Source organism: Impatiens glandulifera, chromosome 1, assembly GCF_907164915.1.
Source record: "Impatiens glandulifera chromosome 1, dImpGla2.1, whole genome shotgun sequence".
NCBI classification, from domain to species: domain Eukaryota; kingdom Viridiplantae; phylum Streptophyta; class Magnoliopsida; order Ericales; family Balsaminaceae; genus Impatiens; species Impatiens glandulifera.
This window is the reverse complement of record NC_061862.1, coordinates 130,890,615-130,915,796: the sequence shown is the minus strand read 5'-3', so window position 1 is coordinate 130,915,796 and position 25,182 is coordinate 130,890,615. Positions and strand designations below refer to the sequence as shown.

The following is a 25,182-nucleotide window of genomic DNA, read 5'->3' as shown; positions in this document are numbered from 1 at the left end:
TGAAACAACAATTACATTTCACATCTCTGTTTCCAAGCTAAATCCATTCACATTTCACATCTCTGTTTCTCTAACTCTCTCAGAAATCTGAAACAACAATTACATCACAATTTATACAAAACAGCAAAAATAGAAACAAATCAAGTTTATAGAACCATATACCTGCAATTGGAAGCAATGACAGTAAGATCATCAGTTGTGAACCCTCACAACTAACTAAAATCAAGGTTTTCAAATTTACAAAGTTCAAAACTCTCATCAATTCAGTTTACAAATAATGGGATAAGTCTAGTTAGTCCAGTTCAAAGATTTAAATTGCATTTTTCTTAAACGAAAATGCATTTTTCGTAGGCGAAAATGCATTTTTGCTTACTACGCTAACAATAAACACAGTACATGATTCAGTCACCCCCTAAAACTCTAAACCTAAACTCTAAACGCTAAAACTCTAAATCATTCTTCCATTCAGCATGCATGCAAAGAAAACGATGGAAAAATGGGAAAAACTCACCTGAAATGATGAAGGCGTTCCGGCGTTGCCTCGGGGAGTTGATCGATCGACTTCCTTCATTTTGTTGGTTTGCTTGGATCGTCGGGGGAGAAAGGGGAAACTAAAATGAGGAGAGGGAGGAAAAAGAAACGATAAATAACTCAATATTTTATTTGAGGGATAAAAGGGTCTTTTGACCATGGCAAAATGTTATATTTGCAAAAATTATCCTATCTATATTAATTTTGGAAATAACCCTATTATCAGGGTTATTTCGTCAAATTTCCCTATTATATGGGGTTCGAATATCAAAATTTTAACAATTTGAACTTTTTTTCAAATGGACAAAACATATATCATATTACTTTAACGTATTATTTTCGTTTTTTAATTAATTTGTCATGTTTTTAAATGAAATAATATTTAAAAACAATTTGAACGTATTAAAAGTTATAATATTATTTTTATAGTTTACGCATTTTAGTTTGTCAAATTTGATTTGAGTGACTAAAATAATGTATAATTTAAAAAAAGTTTTGAATAAAAATAGATTTTTTATTTATTTAAAAAAAATTATAATAACATAATTTTGACACAATTTATCAATTTGGACATATTTGTATTTTAATTTGAGTATTATTTTTGAAATATACGCGTTTAAAATTCCCGAACACGATTCTGAATGATTTAAAATTGTGTGAAAATAATTAAAAAAAATGAGAATTGCTATTTTATTTTTACAAATGTGATAAATTTAGTCAAAAAAATGAAAATATTATGTTAAAGTAAAAAGACGGACATTCATCCGTTTGTGAAAAAATCACAACAGTTTGATCGTTATTTAATAAAAACGATCTAAGTTCGAGCCTTAAATATCAATTAAGACTTAACAAATTTCTTAAATTCGAATTATCAAGATTTTAAAATACGTGATCGAATCAACGGTTCAATTGATATAGGAAAGCAAAACGAATGATTTTATCCAATTCTAACTTCAAATATGTCTACCTTTCAAACTGTCCAAAATCCTATCCAACCAGACTATTCATCACAAAAACTTTTCCTATTGGAAATATTAGCATTTCCAATAAGGACCTAAATTCCAATAGAGTAGGTAAGAACCATGATTGTGGTCGAGTCATGCCATTCTACTGGTCCGATTATCGAGAGAGTAGAATATTAAAACTAAGAATATTAATAATAAATATTAATAATTATAATACAGTAGAGGGAATTTTTTTTTTAATAAATTTAATTTATTATTGTAAAGACCATGACATTGTCATGGTAAACTCTCATTTCCTTGCGAAGACCTTTAAGAGTGAACCAGGGCTGGTGTTGATGGAATCACGTTGAAGAATCTGAATTTGTTTGGTGAGAACTTCGTGTTGATGAAACTATCGAACCTTGGCGAAGAGAAATTGGATTGAGATCGATAATGACGGAAAACAAGAAGCTCCGAAACGAGGCTAGCGGCAGCGGCAGCAATAGAGGTGAAAGCGTCGTTGGGGATGTGGGTCGCCGAAGAAACTCTTGCGGATACTGTAAATCAGGCGGAAACTCGAGTATTTCTCACGGTGAGTTTTTTATGTGCAGATTTGACTCCCGATTAGTTTCTGGATGATTATATATAGATTTCTTCATTTGTTGGGTATGTTCTTGATAGGCGTTTTTAAATTTATACTGTAAAAAGAGTATTTCTTTAGATAAAATTATGTCTGTGAGGAAGAATTCAATTTTGGCTTCAGGAAAACCATAGTTAGTGACAGATCAGATAAGATTACTGAGTTGGTTTATAAGATACAAAATTTTGTCAAATTAAAGAGCATGGTCAAATCAAAAGTCTGGTTTCAAGATCTATGAACAAGAGAGATCCCTAAATATCCATTTTAAAAAAGAGATGAATTGAAGGGCGGTGCAATTGAGCTTCTCTAAGTGGAAGAATTTCCTATTGATGGTGTAGGACTATCATTTACTTTATGTGAAAGGACTCCTAATCAGCTATTCTCCATTACACTTCTTTATGGTAGTGAGACCTTTTAAAGCTGTCACATCTTCGGAATCGATTTCATAAACTTATTCCTAAAAGAATAAATTACAGGTTTCCATCTTCATCTTGTTTAGGGTTGCTATCTTCACCAACATGCAGTTTTCTTTCTATTATAAAAAAAACATTGTGTTCATCACCATCATTGTGCATTTTTCTTTCGTTTCTTTTTATCTTCACCAATCTTCTCTTAACATTCGTGCTCATAACATCATAATGGAAAATCGTGTTGGGAAATTATCAGTGGACCTACATTTTTTCTGAGTGCTTGAATGTTTTATCACTTGACAGATCAGGGATATAGCCGTGAAGTAGTTACAACATCAAGCTTTAGATTCTTAACAATAGATCTTGAACTAAATGAGTTTTGTTGCAGTTTGATTTGATGGAAGATGTTTGAAAACTTAAATAGACTATTAAGGAATAAATATCAAATTATCTGTAGAATTGACATGGAGATTAAAATTACCGATTTTACTTTGTAATGACTCAAATTACTCATCAAACTTGGCATTTTGTCTCATTTTACATAATCCTTATAAATAAACACATTTAATATTGTCTGTTTGGATCTATCTACACGTTCCTCTAACTTGGCCTAAAACACGAAATTTGACATGATGCCAACTCATTCTAAAGTAGTCACAATAAAAAAAATCCCTTAACCCATATTCTTTCCCTTCTCCACTAAATTACAGTTTCCATCTTCATATTCTTTCCATCATTTTGCTAGCCCACCCCTCTCTCGCCTTTGGTCCCATTCCGCCATGTTGTCTTAGATTCGATAAATTTGTTGGGTGCGCTCTTGATAGGCATCGTCAAATTATTCTTCAAAAGAAGTATTTGTCTAGATAAGATAATGTCTGTGAGGAAGAATTCAATGTAAACCTGGCTTCATTGAACTGGAAACCATAGCTAGTGACAGATCATTAGATATGATTACAAGGATTTTCTTCAACGCTAGGTTGGTTTATAACATATTAAATTTTGTCAAATTAAAGAGCATGGTCAAATCAAAAGTCGATAATTCATCAAACTTGGCATTAAAAAATAATCCCATAACCCATATTTCCCTCCCCCATATAAATTACAGTTTTCAATCTTCATATTCTCTCCATCATTTTGCTAGCCCACCCCCCTCTCTCTCATTTGGTCCCATTTCTCCATGGTATCTTAGATTCGAGTTTTCGACAAACTCTTTGGTCTCTCCTGCAATAATCGGTGATGTTGAAAGTAGTTGTTGAACTCATTGTAGACAAGCTCTTGGCTAGGTGATGTGGATTGGGGAGGTTATACACTGTTGACGGAGGCTACTGCTTTTAAGATCTGTGATGAGCAACTTTATTCACATGTTTTTCTTTAACTAAAGAATCATAGTGTACAAGGAATAGGTCTTTTGTTTTATGATGAAGGGTAGAGACTGTATAAATGGAGACAATGTCATTTAATTATGCATCTGAAAGTCCATAAGTCACTCCCTTCACAAGTTATAACATATTTCTCACTCTTAAGTTTCTTTTTGGTAAAACCTTAAGCATAGGACTACATATTTTGTTTTGGAAAGGATTAATTCAAACTCAATGAGAATTTGTCCTATATTTTTTAACTTTTATTTGCCTCTGTAGATTGATGGTGAGGCAAGTTCTTCAAATGAGAAGAATCTTCTCTCTTGCATTTCTGATTTGCTAAACATTAAAATGTATACTAATGTTGCATCTTGCTATGGTTTCAATGTACACGTAGATATTAGTGTTTCATTTTCAACTTCCTTAATTACCTTTGTTGTGCAGGTTTATGGGCAAATAGTTTGACTGTGGATGACTATCAAGGTTGGTAAATCTTCTTACTTGTTACTTTGTTTTTACTCATTTAACCTGAGTTGTTCTATATTTATATGTGAAGATATAATAGATACATAGATAGAGTAATTAGTTGAACCCAGTTTGAACTGCTATAAATTATGTTACATATGGCATGCGCACTAGTGTGTACATATACCTGAGAGTGGAGAGAGGAGAAAGTTCTATTCAAGTATCTTTTTTTGGGAACCGCTTAAAGTTCCAACTACTCAATAATTATTCGTTCGCCGGAACCAGAAGTTAAAATTTTGGTAGAAAGGATTTCTAAGCATCTTCTTATCCTAAAAGTGAGAATCTCATTTCTTTTCATGGGGAGGTTATGGGCGACTAAAGGATTTTTTTATTCGAAAGCAATAAGCTTTACATTATTGAAACTGGGAATAAGCCTATCTACATTTAGGATAGAGGTTAGTTCTTATGAAGACTTCGGCTATTGCTAGCATGTGGCATCTTTGAAGTGGACTCTCCAATATTTCCCCTCACAAGAAACTACAAGATGTAGATATTGGGCATGTCACATGGAAGAGCAAATGGATTTGACGTCATTCCTTTAGTGAGAAGATTAGCCAAGTGACCCTGTGTGGATGTATAGTGAACCAAATAAATTTGTTGCATACAAGTATTTCTAGAACAACATTAAAACTATTTCTAAGTAGTTCATGTGGGATTGCTAACTTGAAAACTGGCATGAAGATTTGCCAAACCAAATTACATTAACTTGCAACAAAGATGTGAAGTTCCGTAGAAGAGTTTGCACCTAACATTGCTTGATATGAACATGAACTAGTGGTCAATAATGAGATTTGCTGCTTGAGCCTTCCACCACTTGTTGTTTCTTGGCCATTAAAATAGATCGTCTAAAAAAGCAACAACTTGTGTTTGAACAAGACAAAATTAACATAAAAATATTGTGAGACAAAAGAAAGAAGACGGTCAAAGAACAAGGCCATGGTGCAACGTGTGACAAAGGGAACATAAATGTGTTTAATTTAGTGCAATGTAGAGAAGGGGGTATGCATGTATTGACATGCTTAATTTGTTTTCTTTAGAACAATATCAGATAATTAGTTAGGAACCAGCTGTCGATTATTATCAACTTTATACAATGTTTTCTGTAACTAAATAGATCTTATATTTGTAGTACCTAAAAGTTTATCTATCATAGGAATTACATGTATTGTGTATTAAAAGCCACACCCCTTTGCATAAAATCATTTAGATAAATATTCCTTCAAATTCTGCAACGATTGTGGCAGAACACCAATTCCTAGAAGTTCTTCTTTCAGTTCTCAAAAACCCTTTGAGTTGTCCTCCAATATTCACATTCAAACATGACTCAATATGGAGTTGCTCTACATATTTCATCATCAAAAGTTTCGTCACATTCTATACATTTTTCTTCCTTTGATTCCCATGTGGGATTGAATTTCTATAAGAGTATGTTACGTATACAACACTGGTGTGGATAAGCTATACAGATAAAACGGATATCAGCCTCTTTACATTGGGATAAAGTTATGTTTTTATGAAGACTTTAGTTATCGCTGGATTTTCATTAAATGTGATGGTTTTGAAGTAGACTCTCCATTAATATGCTGTATGATTTTCCTACTCCACACTTTGATTTGGCTTCTATAATGACCATGCATTAGATATGTATTATGCTTTCATAGGCTCTTATCCTAATTCGCACAACTAACAAGCAACACCTTATGCTTCATCAAGGCTGTCCAATCATATTAATTGACCAATTAAGGTTTATACATATATATGCAACTTAATGCTGTTTCATAATTGTTAGGCTGAAGTTATTAAGATTTCTTTGGTGTTCCCCTGGTCTTCTCCATGCTTGCATAGCTTTTCTTTTCTTTTACTGAAGCATAAGTGTAAATCATGTGTTTATTGTTCTCTACCAAAGAGTCAATTTGACATATTTTCCAATTGTTAGTGTTGGTTTTTGATATTTTCTTTGGTTGTGTCGAGACGTTTTGGTTTTATTGTTCGAAAGTTGATTGTAATATATTGTGTTGTTTTTTTCAAGCATTGGAGATTAAGTTATTAAAAAATTATCATTTTAGAAGAAAACCGTTCTACTATAGTATAACCAACATATTCCATGTTACAGCTCTTCTGGATAGAGGATGGAGAAGATCAGGTTGTTTCCTTTACAAACCTGAGATGGAAAGGACTTGTTGCCCTTCTTATACTATTCGTTTGAAGGCAGACGAATTTGTCCCATTGAAAGAGCATCTTCGGGTGTCTAAAAAGATGCAAAGGTACAATTAACTATCATCATAGTATTGCTTGAACTTACCAATATCTTGTAGATATAGAGACTAGTGTGGAAATAGTTATTTTTTTATTAGGTATATGTTAAAAGAAGTGTGTGCCTTGGGTGCCTCACTATGTTCATCTGCTTGACTATGAAGATGTTATACAAATCCCAACTATTAGATTAGTTGGTATTCAGATACTTGATGGCCCGACTTTATCACCTTTTGCATTGTGATTTTAGTTAAGTATTCACTTTTCATTCCCTTCTTTCCTCCTGTACACCTGCAGTTACCATGTAAAATGAAGCCAATTTTGTACCAGTGGCTAATTTCCCTATACTTTTTCATATACCTCATGGGATTTGGAAGTGACACCTTGTTTGAAATATCTAATATAGTAACTTTTTTGAATTGAACAATAGGTTTCTAGACGGCACAGTGGATATGACAAAGAAAGATATGTCAGTAGATGAGAGGAGTACTAGAAAGGGTTCATGCAGCAATATGCCTATGGAAGGTAAATGTTTAGCCACAGAAAAAACATCTCAAATTAACCCGGGTGGACAGAATGAAGTGGAAGGTTGCATACTTCACTTGTCCAAACAAATTGATAGTGCTGTATTAGCATTTTCCCAGAATGTGGATCTTCCCTGTGACATTAAATTACCAAAAGCTTCTGTCAGAATAATTTTGCCAGCTAAAAGAAAGACACTAGTTCAAGGATCTGAAGATCTTTTGTTCTCCAGCAATATTGCCTTCCAAGTTGCAGCTACTTTAAGACATGTACAAAAAGATGTGCAGTCTGCAGATATAATTGCAGATAAACTGGCAATTTCTGTGGGTCAGTTGGTAGAAAATTCTAGCTTGTTGGTAAGATCCTCTCGTGGACATCTAAATTTCTATTCTCCTAACAACATTTTATTGAGGGAAGCTGTGGAAAGAGATGTAGTTTCTAAGAAGTCTCATACAGGACCTGTAGATAAAGGTATCTGCTCAAATACTCTGCCTGGATGTACTCATAATAAAAGAAAGAAGCTTGAGATTGAGTTGAAAAGATCCACTTTTGATCCAGAAGAATTCGCCCTGTACAAGAGATATCAAATAAAAGTGCATAATGATACACCAGACAAGGTTACAGAAAGTTCGTACAGTAGATTTCTAGTTGATACTCCCTTGATATTTGTACCCTCTAAGGGTGACGGTGTAGTTCCTCCGTGTGGCTTTGGATCTTTCCATCAGCAATATAGAATTGATGGAAAGCTAGTTGCGGTTGGTGTAATAGACATTCTCCCTAAATGTTTGTCTAGCAAATATTTGTTCTGGGATCCAGACCTGGCCTTTCTTTCTCTAGGAAAGTATTCAGCTCTACAAGAGATATCTTGGGTTAAAACCAATCACCTTTTCTGTCACAGTCTTGAGTATTACTATCTGGGCTACTACATCCACTCTTGCAGCAAGATGAGATATAAAGCATCATACTCCCCATCCGAGCTACTTTGTCCTCTTCGTTATGAGTAAGTTACTTTCTTGTATTAAAACGAACCTTTTAGAATTTCCATGACTAAGGTGATTACTTTTGTCTTTACTGTTTTACTCCAATTCATTCTCCACAAGTACTGAGTAACATGCTAAATATATTGTATTTAAAATTTTGATTTTGAAAAGGGTTAAATAAGTCACTGAACTTTTGATTAGCTCAATAGCCTGGATGAAAAACTTAAATAGCTCCCTTTTAAGAATAAATATAATGTGTTCAAATTTCCTTTCCACTAGTAACCCCATGGTATACCAAACATCCAATCGAAAGGGGAATTGTTGAATGACGCTACAATTATTTTTACGGAATGAGGTATTTGAGAATTGTTTGTAAGTTCAATGTGCTACTTGAAACAATCAAAAGTTTAATGGCCTATTTTAAAGCCTAACATAGTTCAATATATATTATTTTCTGTATTTTTTTCATTACTTTATTCTTTTATATTTCAGAATATTTTGGTTAATATTATTAACATTACTATTTATATGTTATTTTTTTTTATAGTAATATGAATCTTTAATTCATTAGACTATTTATTTATAATATTATTTTTGATAAATCATTTTAGTATATATAAAATTGTTATTTTGTAAAATGTCTATAGTATAAACGGTACCTCACGAAGTTTCCCCGAACCGGATGGTAGTAAGAAAAGCAATCATGGTAGTAGAACTGGGAAGTTGACAGTAAGACCACTCCCGGATCCCCCCATTGTCATTCATATAGAGTACAATAGCCTAATATAATTAGTACAAATAATAAATAGATAATTAGTATTGTAGTACTTAGTAAGTTACAACTTACAAGCTATTAATAGTAGTTAAGTGTTATTTAAAAGTAGTTATGTAATTCCCTATTAAGTAGTAGGATGAAGTCGTTTTGGAATGTGTTGAATTTGGTACTGAATGAACTTGAATAGTTTGGTTTTTAATCTCATCTAGGCCTTGGATCGTTGTTCTTCTTGATCACCCCTTTTTGTGTTTATCACCCACTTTCTATCCTAATTCTCATCAAATTCTGTTCCAGTTAATGTTGGACACGTAACATAAACATGCTAAGAAAACTGTGGTTGTCTTATCTGATTGATAAATGTAGAATAATATTGCCACAGAAAAAGGTGTCCAATTTGTCAAGTGAAGTTCATGCTTCTTGTAATTCTCCTCATGTTTGAAATTTGTTAAAAGAACATAATTCTAAATCTGTTCAGATCAGCCTGAGTGATTTATGTATTTCTAGTTTTGAGATACATAGAGATGGAATAATTTATTTGGGTATTCAGTTGAGGCATCACTTCATATATAGTCGTCTAATTTACTAAACTCTTGTCGTGGCTAGTGTTCATTTTCTTACAAGTTTGCAATTTCTGCTCTAGGTGGGTTCTGTTTAATATTGCAAGGCCTCTGCTTGACAAGAAGTCATATGTTGTTTTGTCTGATTACGCGTCTTTACCAGTGGAGGAATCTTCAACAGCTAATATTCCTGAAAATCACGTGGAAGTAAAACATTCTAGAAATGGTGACGAAGACATGAATGATATTCATATTGAAAATGATGTTGATGATGATGAAGAAATTGATGAACTTGATAGTGAAGAGAGCGACGATGATGATTCTGGATATACAGATGGAAGTATTGCTAATACTTTAATTGGCTTGAGACGATCTCGGCTTAGATACAAGGTACTTTGTCCATTCAATGGTCTATAAAACATTTTGGAAACTATTATCGCTTTTCTAATTGATACTTGATTTATTTTGTCATAATGTCATCTGTTGTTGCAATAGGTTGAGGTACCACTTGGTGAGAAAAAATTGACAATTTAAAGTGAGAAATGAGATCAATTAGGAAAGGAATTATTATTTTCTTTGAATTTAACCCACCTTAGATAGCTGAGTGACATGAGACTTAGATTAATTGACAATATATCTCTATTTGATGGGGCTTCTTCCTATACCTATGAATTCCATTGGACCCAGAAATGATACATTGGAAGACTCCTTTGGGTCTTCCAATATCAATAGGTTGATTGTTTCGCTCCTGTATCTTCCAAAAGGAAAAAAGATCTCTGAGAGTTGTTGTTTCCTGAATCCGAAAGAGAGAACTTGGATTTTCCCAATAACTAAAAAGTGTAGCATGCCTGACTCTAACTGGGGTTCGCGGTGGTGGATATATATATATATATATATAATATATATATATATATAATATATATATATATATATTATATATATATAATATATATATATATATATATATATATTATATATATATATATTATATATATATATATAATATATATATATATATATATATATTATATATATATATATATATAATATATATATATATATATATAATATATATATATATATATATATATTATATATATATATATTTATATATATATATAATATATATATATATATATATATATATTATATATATATATATAATATATATATATATATTATATATATATATATATATAATATATATATATATATATATATATATATTTGTACAGGAGTATGAATTCTTTGAAAATAATGGAACTCTCTCTTTTTTTTTTCCTGTTGACATATAAAGGAAGTGGAAAAATGTGAATTTCAGTTAAAGGAATCACATGAGTAAGATATAACATTTTAGGTAATTTACCTTTTATCCACCTATCCAAACTTGATTTTTTTTTTATTATCTTTAAATGGCATATTAACAAGGGCTTGTTTTATCAGAATTTATTTCAATATAATTGTATTGTTTTTAGAAATTGTTTGATGAAAAAGTGATTCATTTGTGGCAATTGGTCAAAATATTCTTAATAAAGTAATAATATATGTGTATTTTGATTAAAGAAGTTATTGTTACTGGGATATTGATCAACATCAAATAAAGTCCAAATGGTTCTAAACAATTGCTTTATTGAGTCTACATATATATCTCTAATTTAGATTAATGATTTTCCTATTTCCCTATGCGAAAGGATTTGGAACATGCTTTCGGTTCGACGGAGAGAAGATATTTGGAAACTCAACTGCGTAGGTATAATAAGGCAGTCGGCTCAGAGCTCTCTGAGAGAATGGTGTATTCGGTAGGGTGATACACCTCGGTTCAATTCGAAAACATCAGGTACCTTATTTGAACCATATAAAAAAATACTGTGTTTTTCTACACAAGTGTCGTCTGTTGGTCCAAACAGAACATGTGATGTTTTTATTTCTTCTGAGAAGTTAGAACAATGGCTTGTTGAATCCTATATACATTCTAAAGGATTTAAATCACATATCAATTGAATGAACACTTTGTTTGTTTTGATTCATGATCCAATCTTGTGTATAATTTATGGGATGAATGTTTTCAAAATTCATAGAAAGTTAAATAATAGTAGGAAATGAATATTCAGTTATGTTCAATTATTATCTGCAACATCTTGATAGTGAAACTTATGTATTATTAATATGCAATTTGAAATTAACAACACATTTATTCAACATTTGAATTTATAACTTTCAATCAGATAATTAGACCATTTTAATAAACTATTTTAATGTATGAGTGAATTCCAGATTATTAGAAAGTAAAAAAAATTAAAATAACAGTAAATGAATATTGGGTCTTTTTTAAATTGGGGTTATTTAATTTAGAGAGTGAAAATAAATAATTATTATTGATATTTTGAGGAGGTGAAAATATTTTATTTATTTTTAATTAATAATTTAAATTAAAGAATATTTTAGTATTTTGGATAAGGAATTAAGTGATGTTATTGATAGAATGAAATGATGTTTGAGTGAAATAAATCAAATAAGCCCTCCTTAAGTTAAAGTATTAGCTATTAAAATATTTTTGTTAATAAAATTTATATAATATTATGTAATTAAATGTTTCAATTAGATAATTATTAAATCCAAGGGAGAAAATTATTAAAATAATATATTATTTATTTAATCTGTTAAATTATATTTGAATATGTGTCATTAACTCTAATATTTTATATTTAAATAATTAAATTATTAATAAAATATATTGTTCCTTCAATTTTTTATTTTATTTTAAAAAGAGTTATATATATATATATATAATAATAATAATAATTTGTAAATAATATCTAAATAAAAATAAAAATATTAAATAATATGATAAATTTATAAAAACAAACTTAATGTAAAACAAACTTATTTAAGTTTATTAACATACAAAAATAGAAAAGGTTGAACAAATTAATAAAAAATACAAAAAAAAAATCAATTTTCAAATACAAAATAAATGAAAAATAATTAAATATGCGTTGAATAGTTTGGTTTTCTAATAAATACGTTCCATCCATCATATTAAAAATGCAGAATAAGTCGGTAGAAAAAAACTGTGGAAACACAATAAATCCAATAGGCACAACAACTAAGACTAGTAAACAATGAGTCAATAAGTTTTGGTCTAAGTATGAAATGAGGACCACAACGAATTGATTTTGAATCTATGTGTGTGGCTAAAACTTATCTCAAAACCATTTAATGTTAAAACACTTCAAAAGTACAATATCTCACTTTCAATATATTATTCATGTGTATCTTGTGAGAGGGCAATAAAAAATAATTTGAAAACATTTTTTGAGTTTTCCATCTAAACAAAAATTGTGTACATGTATCATCATTTTATTACCAAACATTAAAGAAAAACATTAGAGTTAAGCAAAACAAACATTTTCTTTAATATTTTCAGAGTAATAACAAAATGAGCAATACGATTTTTCTGTTCCAAATCTCCTAATTACTGATCAATCAAAATGAAGCATAATATTATATTATTAAAATTGAGTTGGTTAAAAAAAGCTGAAACCAAGCTCCACCCGTTCTTTTGTCCTTTCTGTTTCCCGTTTGTAACCCAAATTGTTTCTCGTTCTGTCACATTATATCCCAAAATTATTCCACATCACCAGTTCGCATCTCTTTCAATTTCACAATTTTATTATGATTTACGATTTTTCTCTCTAGACTATTCACGATTTCTTTGTCCAAAACCTATTACATGAATGTTTGTCAGAAACAAGCTCAGTAGTTCGCCGAAACTTCATGAATTTTTGCCGAAAACAAGCTCTGTAGCTTGCAAAAGAAAATGGTAGAACTAACAAGGTTCTGTTTTGTTCGTGTGAAATGTTATATTTTGTTTGAAGAACTAACAAGATTTTTTTTGTTAATATATAGGAAATATCCAACACCATCAACGATAATGATGGGATGTAATGTATTTCATGTGAAGCACGCTTAACATGAGAGCGCACATCGCCTGAGAGCGTACATCAACTCTCTTGTAAAGCGCCCTTCATATTATAGCTGATGTACAACATCTATCGTGTGATGCTCGCTTCACATTAGAACTATTGTACAAAGAGTTGTACATCAGTTTTCGTGTGATGCTCGCTTTACATTAGAACTATTGTATAAAAGCTCTCGTGTAAAACGAGCACTACACGATAGTTGTTGTACATCAGCTCTTATGTAAAGCGCTTAACACGAAACAAATTATAACGGATGTACAACAATTATCGTATAATGTTTGCTTTACACGAGAGTTCACGTACAATAATTTTAATGTGAAGCGAGCATCACACAATAGCTGATGTATATCAGTTCTTTGTACAACAGCTCTTTGTATAGCAACTCGTGAATCGAGCATATCACACGATAACTGTTGTAACAAAATATTATTATTATATACAATGTTCACCAATATTTTGTTTTTTTCATTATCTAGAATTGAGAGCGAATCTACGAGTTGTCACCATCATTTAAATTTTGATCAAAACGGTGAGAATTTGAAAAGTACTACCCCTATGTTTTTCATAAGTAGCCTCCCCAAGACAAAGGTAAGGTACATCACAAACCTTGTATAGTTGAACTCAAGCCAAGCACAATATGCCATTTTTTATTTTTTGCGCAAATTTTCAAATTTTGTGTAAAGTTGTTTAAGTGTTAGTTAGGCATCTAAAAAGCTTTATACCGCTCCTAGGAACTAACTGAAACTCACTATAAATTTTCAATCCCCTTGTAATTGCACTTATAAACACAACTTGTTTTTGCACACATTTGAGTTTGAGCTTTGTTAGATTAAATTAAAGAAAGAGAAAGGAAAAAATTAATTAAGTTAAAGATTAAAGAAAAATCTTTAATTAAGTTGAATTAAGAAAAACGTTTTAATTGATTAAGATAAAGATAATAAAAATCAATACGACGTAGTTTTGATGATGCGTTGATAATTAAATAAAACTAAATTCTGCAAATGTTTAATGTACATGTAAGTTGAAAAGACGCAGGTAAGTTGAAAAGGCGCGAGCAGCAAAACTGACGTCAGTAGAGCTGAAGAGGCATTGACAACAGGGTTGTCAACAACAGAGCTGTCTTTAGCACGGTGACAGCAGGGTTTGAGAAACGTTAATAACAGCTTTGCTTCAGCAGCAACCTGAAGAAGCGCTGACAACAGTCTTACTTCAACAGTAGGGTTGAAGAAGCGCTGACATCAGACTTGTTTCAGCAGTAGTCTGAAAAAGCTGACATCAGCCTTGCTTCAGCCTTGCTTCAGCAGCCTGAAGAAATACTGACAACAGCCTTGCTTTAGCAGCAGCCTGAAGAAGCGCTAACAGCAGTCTTGCTTCAGCAGCAGTCTGAAGAAACCAGCAGCAACGTTGCGTCAACAACTATATTGCGCTAACAACAGACTGCCACCTAATATACAACCATCAGAAAGTTGACACGTATATACGAATGAGATTCAATCATTTCCACGTTTCAATATAAAATGACATCAGAGTACAACGACGCATCCTCTTGGTTAATTCACGATCCCTGAATATTTGGACTTTCGATCAATTTACGATCCCTGAATATATGGTCTCTCGGTCAAATCACGTATCTACGAATGAGATTTGACCATTGTTACGCGTCAATATATAAAGGCTCTAGATTACAACGACAAAATATATAAACAACAAGCAACAACAATGAACAACAAGCTTCAACTCTCGATCAATTTACTCTCTCTCTAACTGATCTTTCAAAAGCGCATTTTGTATTTCATTTACGCCAAGTTGATAGTTAATTTATTGTACTACTTGAGAGTATATTAAGTATTGTAAGTTGAACAAAACGTTGTTTGTTCAATAGAGTGATAGCAGAACAGACAACTATTAAGTCCTGTGTTCTGACTGGATTTGTGTAGACACTATACAAATCAAAATTTTCTAGTGAAATCTTTCTGAAAACAGAAAAAATGTGACGTATGAGTTTTATCTCCGAACATCCATAAAATCCTGTGTGATATCCTCACCGCTGTATTTAGTCTTGCATCTACCGTTTCAAATCTAGCAAACACTTTCTGCACTTAAAACCGTTCAAGAACTTGTTACGATTGACCGAAGAATATAAACATATTTTAATCTCTAACAGAATTAAAATTGCATTGAAAGTGAAAATTAGCACAAGAATATTCAACCCTCTTTTATTGTTGTCATCGATCCTAACAAGCTTGTTCAGATTGTAACACATTTCTTACATGATTTAGGAGTTTTTTGTCGAATTAGATTCTTTCAATTCACCTTAAATCGAAAATTCCCAAATTCAATTTTAAAATTGAAAAAAGAATTTGAAGCAAACTCGAAAGCATACTAGTATGTTATGGAATGGACTATGATCGATTCTAGACCATTTCCAACGAGTTTAAGGCATGAACTTTTTTTTTTTTTTAAATTCTTGTACCTCTCAGATTTTTCTTTCTACCATTGGTTTCGTTGTGTGATATTATGTATTATGTTTGACAATGACTTCTTACGAGTCTAGGAGAGGTTTTAGTGGAATAGAATCAAGTTTTGACCTTGTTTACTTAAATTGCGTTTTTATGGCCATGCTTCGAGATTTCCGGTGAGGTTCTGACAGGATATTTACCGGGTGAATGACGATCCCGGGCTAGTGTAGCATGAGGAACGTTCCCATGTGCTCAAATTAAAGGATGGAGTTTTCAATCGGGAAATAGTAAAAACTGACTAAAGATGTTTTTTTTAGAATTAAAGTAGAACTAACATGACACCCCACTATTATACCTCACTTAAATTCAAAATGCTTCCACATAAAATTCAAAAAAATATGAAATTAAAAATCGACTAAAAATGTTGCATGACATAACTCTACACTTGCCTTTCGTGCCTAGCAATAGCATCCGAATTCAAAGCCAAAGCCAAACCCACTTTCTAATTGCTCCGCCCTTGCGTCTGAGACCCGCTCCCGTATCCAAGACCTGGTCTGTGCCTTCGCCCGTGACCCACACTTGCCTGACCCAACCCTGAACCCCTTAAACTCTGTTTGTTCTGCGAAATCGCACTTGTCTGACCTGGCCCTTAACTCCTTAAGTTTGTTTTTTTTTCAACTTTATTTTATTATTTTTACATTTTTATATCTTGTTTAATTTTTATAAAAATCTAAAATAATATTAAAAAAAATCACTATAAATATTAAATACAATAAAAAACAAAAAAAATATGCTTAGGGTCCGTTTGGTTCATTTTCAATTTTCCTTTATGTCCATATTTGGACTTTTAAAAATTCAAAAATTATAAAATCAATTTTTTTTGTGCTCACAAAATTCATTTGTGATTATAAAAATTAATGTTTATTATTTTGTAATTTCTTTTCAATTTTCACATTTATCCTTAATTCAAGGCATTCATTTTTGTTTCTTTTAATTATCCTTATATATAGGCTAGGGCATAAATTAGACCTTTTAGACCGGATATGACTTTGATAAAATAAAATAATCTATAAAATAAATAGTCAAAATTTATGAAGTGGAGATCGTTCATTTTGGGACGGGCACGTGAAATATATAACGTTGATGTCATTTCTCACGTATAAGGAAGCACCGAACCTCTAAGAAATTTCTTTCCTAAAACGTTATTTATTCATTTAAAAAATCGAAGAGTTATTCATTTATTTTATTTTTTCAGACAAATATTTTCGGGTCAAACAATTTTTTTAAAGTCTTCTCCTTTCTATGAATCAATTGTCATTCCTTAAAATAAAATTTAAGCAAATTAACGAGGAATCTCTTCAAAATCATGATCGTGTATGGCCATCAGGGAGCATATTATGTGTTTACTTGTACTAACACAATTCAAACTCGAATGAAACTATTTAGGTACAAATACTTTGGGTTGAGTGGTTCGAGTTAGGTGAAATTTAGGTTAGGTTTGGGTTTACCCGAATGTCCCAAAAGAAAATATTTTTTTTAAGAACCACTGCACAATTTTTTTTATTCATTTTGTACTTATAATTTATTCTGTTATGAATTGTTTATAATTTATTTTAAATACTATTTTAAACTTATTTGATAATTTATTCAATAATATTAATCAAATTAAATTAAAATATGGAATTAAATTAAATTATAATAAAATAAAACATAAAAATAAAATAAAGTTACTTAGAATTAAAAAAATAAAGTGAATTTTAAATTTAATACTTTTCGCAACCATTAAAAGGATGAAAAAGAGAAATTGCTAAAAACTCTTTAGAAAGATTCACGCATTATTATACAGCGAAACAAGCTATATTTTGGGTTGGTCTTGTTTGGTAAGACGAAATTGGACAAAGAAAAGAGAGTACTCGATGTAATATAATACTTTCAGTTAATTTATTTCAACATTTTACTTTAAATTTATTTTTCATATGTAATATAAAACGTATTAATCGGGTTAAAAAACATGTTAAAATGTATTAAATTAATTAATCATGTGTTAAACGGGTCAAAAACATGTCAAACGGGTCAAAATATGTTAAACGAATCAAAATATATCAAACAAATTCAAATTATATCATATAGATAAAAACACTATTAAACGGTTAAAAACATATTATAATTATAGACAGAAAAAAATAAAATAATAAATAAAATTTAATTTGAATTACCTAATTCATACTCGACAATACGGCTCATATTAATGAATAATATAAATCGTCGAATAGGATTTTGATAAATATAATTTGAGCTGAATAATACAATTTGATTTTTCAGTTTTCTCACCATAATAAACATCTTCCTAAAAGATGAACAATTGTTTCAACATGTGTGTGAATAAAAAACACAATCAGTATCCGAAATAATAATAAATCTGCTTATTAGGTCTCAAGTCATAAATCAAAAAGATTTTTGATATTTTGGTATGATCTTTAAAGACTACACCACACACCACAAATCAACATGTCCTTAGGATCTCATCACGCTAGAAAATTAATTTAATTAAACTTAGATTTATAAAATTATTAACATTCTTCAATTTAAATTTTGATCCGGAATTTTTTTTTCTAAATTGATATGTATGCAAATTAAAGATAGAGATATTTATAACTGACAAAATATTTTTTTATTCATTTTTTATTCTCAAGATTAAATTAATGTATTTGTTGTTATCATAATGATTTATAAAAAAAAATAGTATTATAAAATATAATAAAAAAAAAATGACACTACAGTATTAATGATAATTAAAAAAATTGAAAAATCATAATTTTAAAAACAACATTTTACAAGAATGAATTCAATGGACAATGTATAATGGTAAAAGTGGTCATTGTTGAAAAAGTTAATATTGACCCAAAATAAATTGAAGCAACAACTATAACCTTTTTTTTACAAAATAGAAGAAAAAACAATTAAAAATTAAGGATGGCTACAAAATGTAGAATGGCTTGAATTAATGTTGAACTTTGAAATGAATGCTTGTTTTTCCCTATTTTTAAGTGTTGAAATATTTATATATGCTTTAAAATGTATCATATTTCATTTCATAATTAATGTTTTGCGTTTTTATTTGTTTTATTCTTTTGTTTTTACTTAAATGATCGGTTGGATCGAATTAAAATTTCTTCCGGAATAAATTATAATAATTTGTTTTTGATGATAATTTCTTAATGAAATGTTTTTATACATGAAAATAATGTGTTAATAGATCTTAATGGTGATAAATTAATGGTCTGACAGATATATTCTAATTTTAATTTTTTAATTTTAGTTTTAATTTCACAATAAACCTGTAATCATATTTTATTTTATAATTTAAAATAACGAGGTGTTTGGTTAAACAAACGAATTCTAAGTGTAGATATGAGAATGAATGTGATTGATAAGAGTTTTGATATTTAGTTATGATCATGTAATTATTATTAATATGATTGATAGTTGGATTGATTGTAAGAATATATTTTTTTTTTAAATAAAAAGAATTATTATGACACTCATAATTATAAACATTAACTTTTATTTAAAGTGTTTTCAGTGAGAATTGAATTCATGATATTTTAATCTCTTAAATATTATTTTGTAACCATGAAAATTAATATCTCATTTTTTAAAATTATATTTATTTAATTAAAAATATAAAATATTAATATTGTTACATCATAATTATTTTAAAATATAAAAATATTCATTATGTCATCATTTAATAAAATAATAAAAATATAAACATATAATATCAATTGGTCATATTAATTATATTTTTTTACAAACCTTTATTAAAAAAAAAATAATGTGATGATCTCAAAACTTTTACAACTAGGTTATAAAATTTATCAACATATTCTCAATTATTTTTTTTAGAATTATAATTAAAGCATTAATTAAACATAAACAATATAATATAAAATATAAAGTCTTGTAAACATATTAATAGTGGACCAACATACACTTACAATTAATTATATTTATAAATTAAATATAAAGTTCTTCCTAATAGCATATATTATAACATTTATCATTTTTTATAATAAATTTTATTAAATATTTCATATTATTATATTTTTTTAAATAATTTTTTTATACATAACAATTATTTTTAAGTTTTTATATTTTATATTTTAATTAATTTTATAATTTATTCAGTAATATCTAATATTTAAAAATTATATAAATGATTTATATTATTATTAAAATTTTGTTTTGTTAAAATTATTATTAATAATATTTTATTTTATTTTAAATAATCACTCGATATTATTTAAATAATTGAGATACTTATTTTTAATAAATAAAGTAAAATTATTATTATTATTATTATTTTAATTATAAAATAATAGATAATATAATTTTAAGAATATATAATATAATTAAAATTATGAAAGAAAACAAAATGTATTACAATAAAAGATTTATTCTTCTCAATTTGAACAATTTGAAGAGGAAGGGACTCTATATGTAATCACACCTATGAAACAAACATCCTCACATGTTTCCCTTTCTCATTTTAGGATAGAAAACCGACCAACCAACAATCCTATTTAATTGATATGTTTGAAATCAAACTATAATAAATAATTTAATAAATATTATTAAAATATTATTTGAACCTAACCTAACCTAATTAATATATATATATATATATATTATATATATATTTATAAGTTCTGCACATTAAATAATAAATTAATATTATGTTTTTTTATTAAAAAAAATAAAAAGAATAAATATTAAAATTACTGCATTTATAAAAATGATTCCTAAAAAATCAAATTTCATGCCTTTAATTTTTAATACATTAAAGTGAGAATAAAAACAATAATTTTAAGATATAATACTAGATCCCTGTATTAAAAAAGAAAAAAAAATTAAAATTTCATACTAAAAACAGTGAAATTAAAAATGACAAAATCGCCTTTATTTAAATTTTATTAAAATTATAATTTAAAATCTAATTCTTAATTTTAAATAGTTGAAGAAACATAATAATTAAAATTAATTTTCCATTCCTAATTTTACCAAATACACTCTAAATTCATAAAATATGTTTTTTAAACTATCTTTATCCAATTGTATTTTTTAATCACTATCCAAATCATAGATAAAGATTATTTTTACTTCATATAATATATAAATTATTCTATTTTTTTTAAACGTCTTAAATGAAATTAAAAATAATTATAAAAATACTAAAGTAACTTTAATATAAATTATATTTAATTATTTTTTTTTTTAAATTGATAAAGTTGAAAAGTGATAATAAATTGGACAAAGTTGAAAAGTGATAATGAATTGTAATAATATGGATTTAAGATAACAAATAAATTAATGCACACAAAAGTGGTTGGCTAACTGTTTCTTCTCTTGTCTTGTCTCCCCCCTTATTTAATAAATAGCCTTCTCCCAATATTCACAATACCCACAGACCATTTTCATTCACACCCTTCTCTCGGTGTTATTAATTTGTTTCTCCACCACATTAAGAGAGAAACACGAAGATGGTGGGACCGAAAAGACCACAAATCGTTCTCTTTGGTTCGTCCATTGTTCAGCTAAGCTTCAGCAATGGCGGTTGGGGTTCCATACTTGCTGATGTTTACTCTCGTACTGTAAGTAGTAGTAAACCCTCTGTTTCCGATTTAGTTCACATTTCATTCAGGCTTTTTGCAGCTTATCTGTTGAGATCTTTGATTTCCGATGGCAAAAACATTTAAATTTTTTGTTAATTTTCTTTGATTTTTCAGGCTGATATAGTGCTGAGAGGATATTATGGATGGAATTCTAGCCGTGCTGTTCAGGTTCTGGATCAAGTATTCCCACAGGTCTGTTTATGTTTGTCTTTTCATCTGTTTATCATTTTGTTTTTGTTTTCCACAAAGGAGTAACATATTAGACTCCTAAAACTTCTTAGGTTTTTGGGGTTATTTCGATGGTACCGTACAAGGTAGTGCTTGTATCCCACTCATGAAGTGACACGTATACACAAAAATAAAACATCACCACCCTCATTTGTTGATTTTTTCTCTTTGTACATGTGTCGTTTTCTTAGTGGATACTAATAGCATTCAACTAACCACCAGGTTTTGGTGTGTTTTTTCAGTAAGTAAGATGTTGAACTTTTCATTGTATAGTTATAAACATTTTTGGTGCTTACATCATAGTTATTGTGACCTTTGTATATAATATTTTCATTAAATCTGGTTGATATTGTTAGAAGAATATGAAGTAAAATAGTCATGTTTTGTACCAATGATCAAGTCATGTGTTCAAGACCTAGTTTATACACTGTTTGTATTATTGAAAATTGCATTTGCGACAACTCTTTAATGCAAACTTTAACATTTCAAACGTATAAAAAAGATAATTAAGTTTTGTACAGAGGAAAAAGTAATTTTTTTATCCATGAACATAGCACGGATACTCAAATTTTTTATTTTGAACTTAAAATTATCTAACATTGATATTGAATTATTTTGTCATATTTTTGTAAATATGTGTAGAAATTGATGCTTATGGCATAGATTTATGTTCTGTAAGCATGGTATGTTGGAGAATGGACAATCTTTCTTTTATTACTGATCTATTTCTCAACTGATTAGTGTTCTTGGGGTTTTACCTGTTGAGTAGTATGTTCTAACGTGGGAACTCTCTTGTTAAGGATGAAACTACTCAGCCTTCTTTGGTAATCGTTTACTTTGGTGGTAATGATTCAATGGGACCTCATTCATCAGGCCTAGGTCCTCATGTAGCACTTACTGAATATGTTGAGAACATGAGAAAGATTGCGACTCACATAAAGGTATCTACTTTAATTATATTTGTATGGTAATAAGATTTATCATATGCATGGAAAACCAAAAGAAAATTTTAAGTTGTTTATGGGCACCTGGTTTATATTCTATTTAACCCTCTTTTCTTCCTGTTGCAAATATGGTTTGTGTTTATAGCCTGATTCTTATGTTTGCAGATCATAATAGTTGTCTTTCAGCTGATGTAATTTGAACTCTTTTTCTGCTTTTACAAGAGTTATATTAAACTCTTATGTTATAAGTTGAAGGCAGAAAGCACAGTTTTGTAAATATTGAATGCAGAAAGCACATTTGATAAAAACTGAAAAAGAATACTGAATTTTAAGGATAGAATGAGCTAAGTCTCTTAAAATTTAATGTTGAATAAACCAAATGAGATTTATTAACTTGCGGGGTTGGCCTCCGATTGCAGAGTCTTTCAAAGAAAACACGTGTGATTCTTCTCAGTTGTCCTCCAGTCAATGAGGACAAAGTTCGTGAAAACACAAGGTGCTACAAATAAAAACATGTAATTTTCAGTTCTCTTGTGAGAATATTTTTCTTCTGATTCAATTCATATTACTGTGAACAGTAACTTCTTTAGCGAGATGGTAAGGAACAATGAGTTGTGCAAAACATATTCGGATGCTTGTATAGAGCTGGGCAAGGAAGTTGGAGTTAAGTGTGTTGATCTTTTCAATGCACTTCAAAGTCATAAAGATTGGGAGAATGCTTGCTTCACGTAAGTTTACTACTTATCCCATTTTCTTTTCAACTTGCAACATTGTTATGGAACAGCTGAAGTTGCATGTGGATCCAGATGAGATCACGTTTGAAAACTGAACTTATTTGCAAACAAATCATTGACAGTTTATCATAAAATTCTCCCCCAAAATTCCTCCTTATTTATCATTGAAGTTTGATATTATGGGTCAAGAAAATAATTATGAATCTTATTGTTTTTGCAGGGATGGGGTTCATTTGTCTGAAGAGGGAAGTAAGATAGTGGTGGAAGAGATACTGAAAGTGTTAAAAGAAGCAGAATGGGAGCCTAAGCTTCACTGGACATCAATGGAAACCGAATTCGGAGAAAATTCACCATATGATCTTGTTGCGTATGATGGGAAAACCACTATAAATCCATCGAAATGGACTTACCACAGGGAAATAAAATGGGACTAGTAGTATTCTGTGGTTTTAAAAACAAAACTGCCTTATTATCTTTCTCTGTCTCCCTAATAATAATAAGATTCTGTTTCTTCAGGAAAAGATTGGTAAGAATTCTGAATTTCATGCCAAAACTATCCTGAGAAAAAGATTGGTAGAATTTGTATGATGATTTGTGACAATTCTGAATTTCATGCCAAAACTATCCCATATAGCTGATGTTTGTTGTATTTATTAAGTCTTAAAATTGAATTTTACCTTGCTCTGTTTAGCCATGTAATCATGTTATTTTGATTATTAACTGGATAATTTATCCAGATTGGTATAAATGTTGAGGATTAAAGAAGGAAGTTCTGTTTCAATATGACCTGATTAACTAAGCACCTCATATCTTGTTATGCAAATTTTGAAGAAGTGGAGTTTTAACTTTGTTTCCAATTGCCTGTGAGTTTTTGGGCTCTCACTTTTGATTTAATTATCTTAAGTTCAAAACTCATCATTTTAAATCATAAATTTTGAGTATCATGTTCAATTCTTTGCAACAAATAACTACCTTTAAATTTTTTAACCTTTGTAGTTAAGTGTTGCGTTTTCAATGAACCTATTTGTTTTCGACAACATTCTTGTTTTCAATGTCTTTTTGTAGTTTAGATTTTCAACCCACACTACGAGCATGACTCTACGCATGTCCCCAAAGATTATTGCGAGTCACATGAATTAGTTGTCGTGCAATTTGTACAATATCAAATATAATTTGCAAACAATTGATCCACTCTCTTTCAGTCATGACACACTAGGGGGCATTTTTTTTTTGTATTTTACATTACTGTCGAATAAAAAAAATATTGACTCCTCATCGAATGGAAGAATAAGACAATTTTTCCAAAGATTCATTAAAGTGTTACTTAGAGCATACAATCCTTAAAGTTCTACTAGAGCATATCATCCCTTCTCAATGCTATTAAATCAAATTATCTCAATTATCTCAATTTTGATGCAACTCGAGTTCAGACTCTAACTCTACTCATTTGTCATCTTAACGACTTTTACATTATGATCACGTGCAAACTCAACTATCTTGTGACGGATAACAAGATTTAGTACGAAGTAAGCATCGTAGGCCGCCCTAACCGAAGGAATATACAGAATATACAGAATCAAAGTCATTGGTAATTCTAACGTAGTTGTACTCCAAGTGATTGAAGTACAACATCAATAGTTAAGTTCGGTTTAATTTTTCTTACAAAA

The 25,182-nt window shown here is 29.6% G+C and overlaps 2 protein-coding genes across 3 annotated transcripts; both read left to right on the top strand.

The window, feature by feature from the left end:
• Nucleotides 1-1,782: 1,782 nt before the first annotated feature.
• Nucleotides 1,783-11,522, top strand: LOC124919789 (arginyl-tRNA--protein transferase 2-like). The gene is made up of 6 exons (XM_047460123.1): nt 1,783-2,067; nt 4,328-4,366; nt 6,522-6,672; nt 7,092-8,183; nt 9,579-9,885; nt 11,187-11,522. The coding sequence occupies exons 1-6, from the start codon at nt 1,929-1,931 to the stop codon at nt 11,301-11,303; spliced, it is 1,845 nt and encodes a 614-aa protein (XP_047316079.1). The 5' UTR covers nt 1,783-1,928; the 3' UTR covers nt 11,304-11,522.
• A 9,892-nt stretch (nt 11,523-21,414) lies between these two features.
• LOC124932314 (GDSL esterase/lipase CPRD49-like) lies at nt 21,415-24,209 on the top strand. 2 transcript variants are annotated; one of them, XR_007098741.1, is made up of 7 exons: nt 21,415-21,588; nt 21,724-21,801; nt 22,638-22,778; nt 23,201-23,277; nt 23,360-23,509; nt 23,736-24,031; nt 24,079-24,209. XR_007098741.1 is itself a non-coding variant. In XM_047472937.1 (6 exons), exons 1-6 carry the CDS (start codon nt 21,478-21,480, stop codon nt 23,947-23,949), a joined length of 771 nt encoding a protein of 256 aa, XP_047328893.1. In that variant the 5' UTR covers nt 21,415-21,477; the 3' UTR covers nt 23,950-24,209. The 2 variants fall into 2 exon arrangements, 1 of the variants encoding a protein (XP_047328893.1); XM_047472937.1 differs by having other exon boundaries at nt 23,736-24,209.
• The last annotated feature ends 973 nt before the right edge of the window (nt 24,210-25,182 follow it).

Bases quoted from the DNA above. Each gene is read 5' to 3' on its own strand.
- LOC124919789 (XM_047460123.1), top strand. From the start codon at position 1,929: ATGACGGAAAACAAGAAGCTCCGAAACGAGGCTAGCGGCAGCGGCAGC. The intron at 4,367-6,521 runs GTTGGTAAATCT...TCCATGTTACAG, and splicing joins GACTGTGGATGACTATCAAG to CTCTTCTGGATAGAGGATGG. The intron at 9,886-11,186 runs GTACTTTGTCCA...CCTATGCGAAAG, and splicing joins GATCTCGGCTTAGATACAAG to GATTTGGAACATGCTTTCGG.
- LOC124932314 (XM_047472937.1), top strand. From the start codon at position 21,478: ATGGTGGGACCGAAAAGACCACAAATCGTTCTCTTTGGTTCGTCCATT. The intron at 21,802-22,637 runs GTCTGTTTATGT...TCTCTTGTTAAG, and splicing joins TGGATCAAGTATTCCCACAG to GATGAAACTACTCAGCCTTC. The intron at 22,779-23,200 runs GTATCTACTTTA...CTCCGATTGCAG, and splicing joins AGATTGCGACTCACATAAAG to AGTCTTTCAAAGAAAACACG.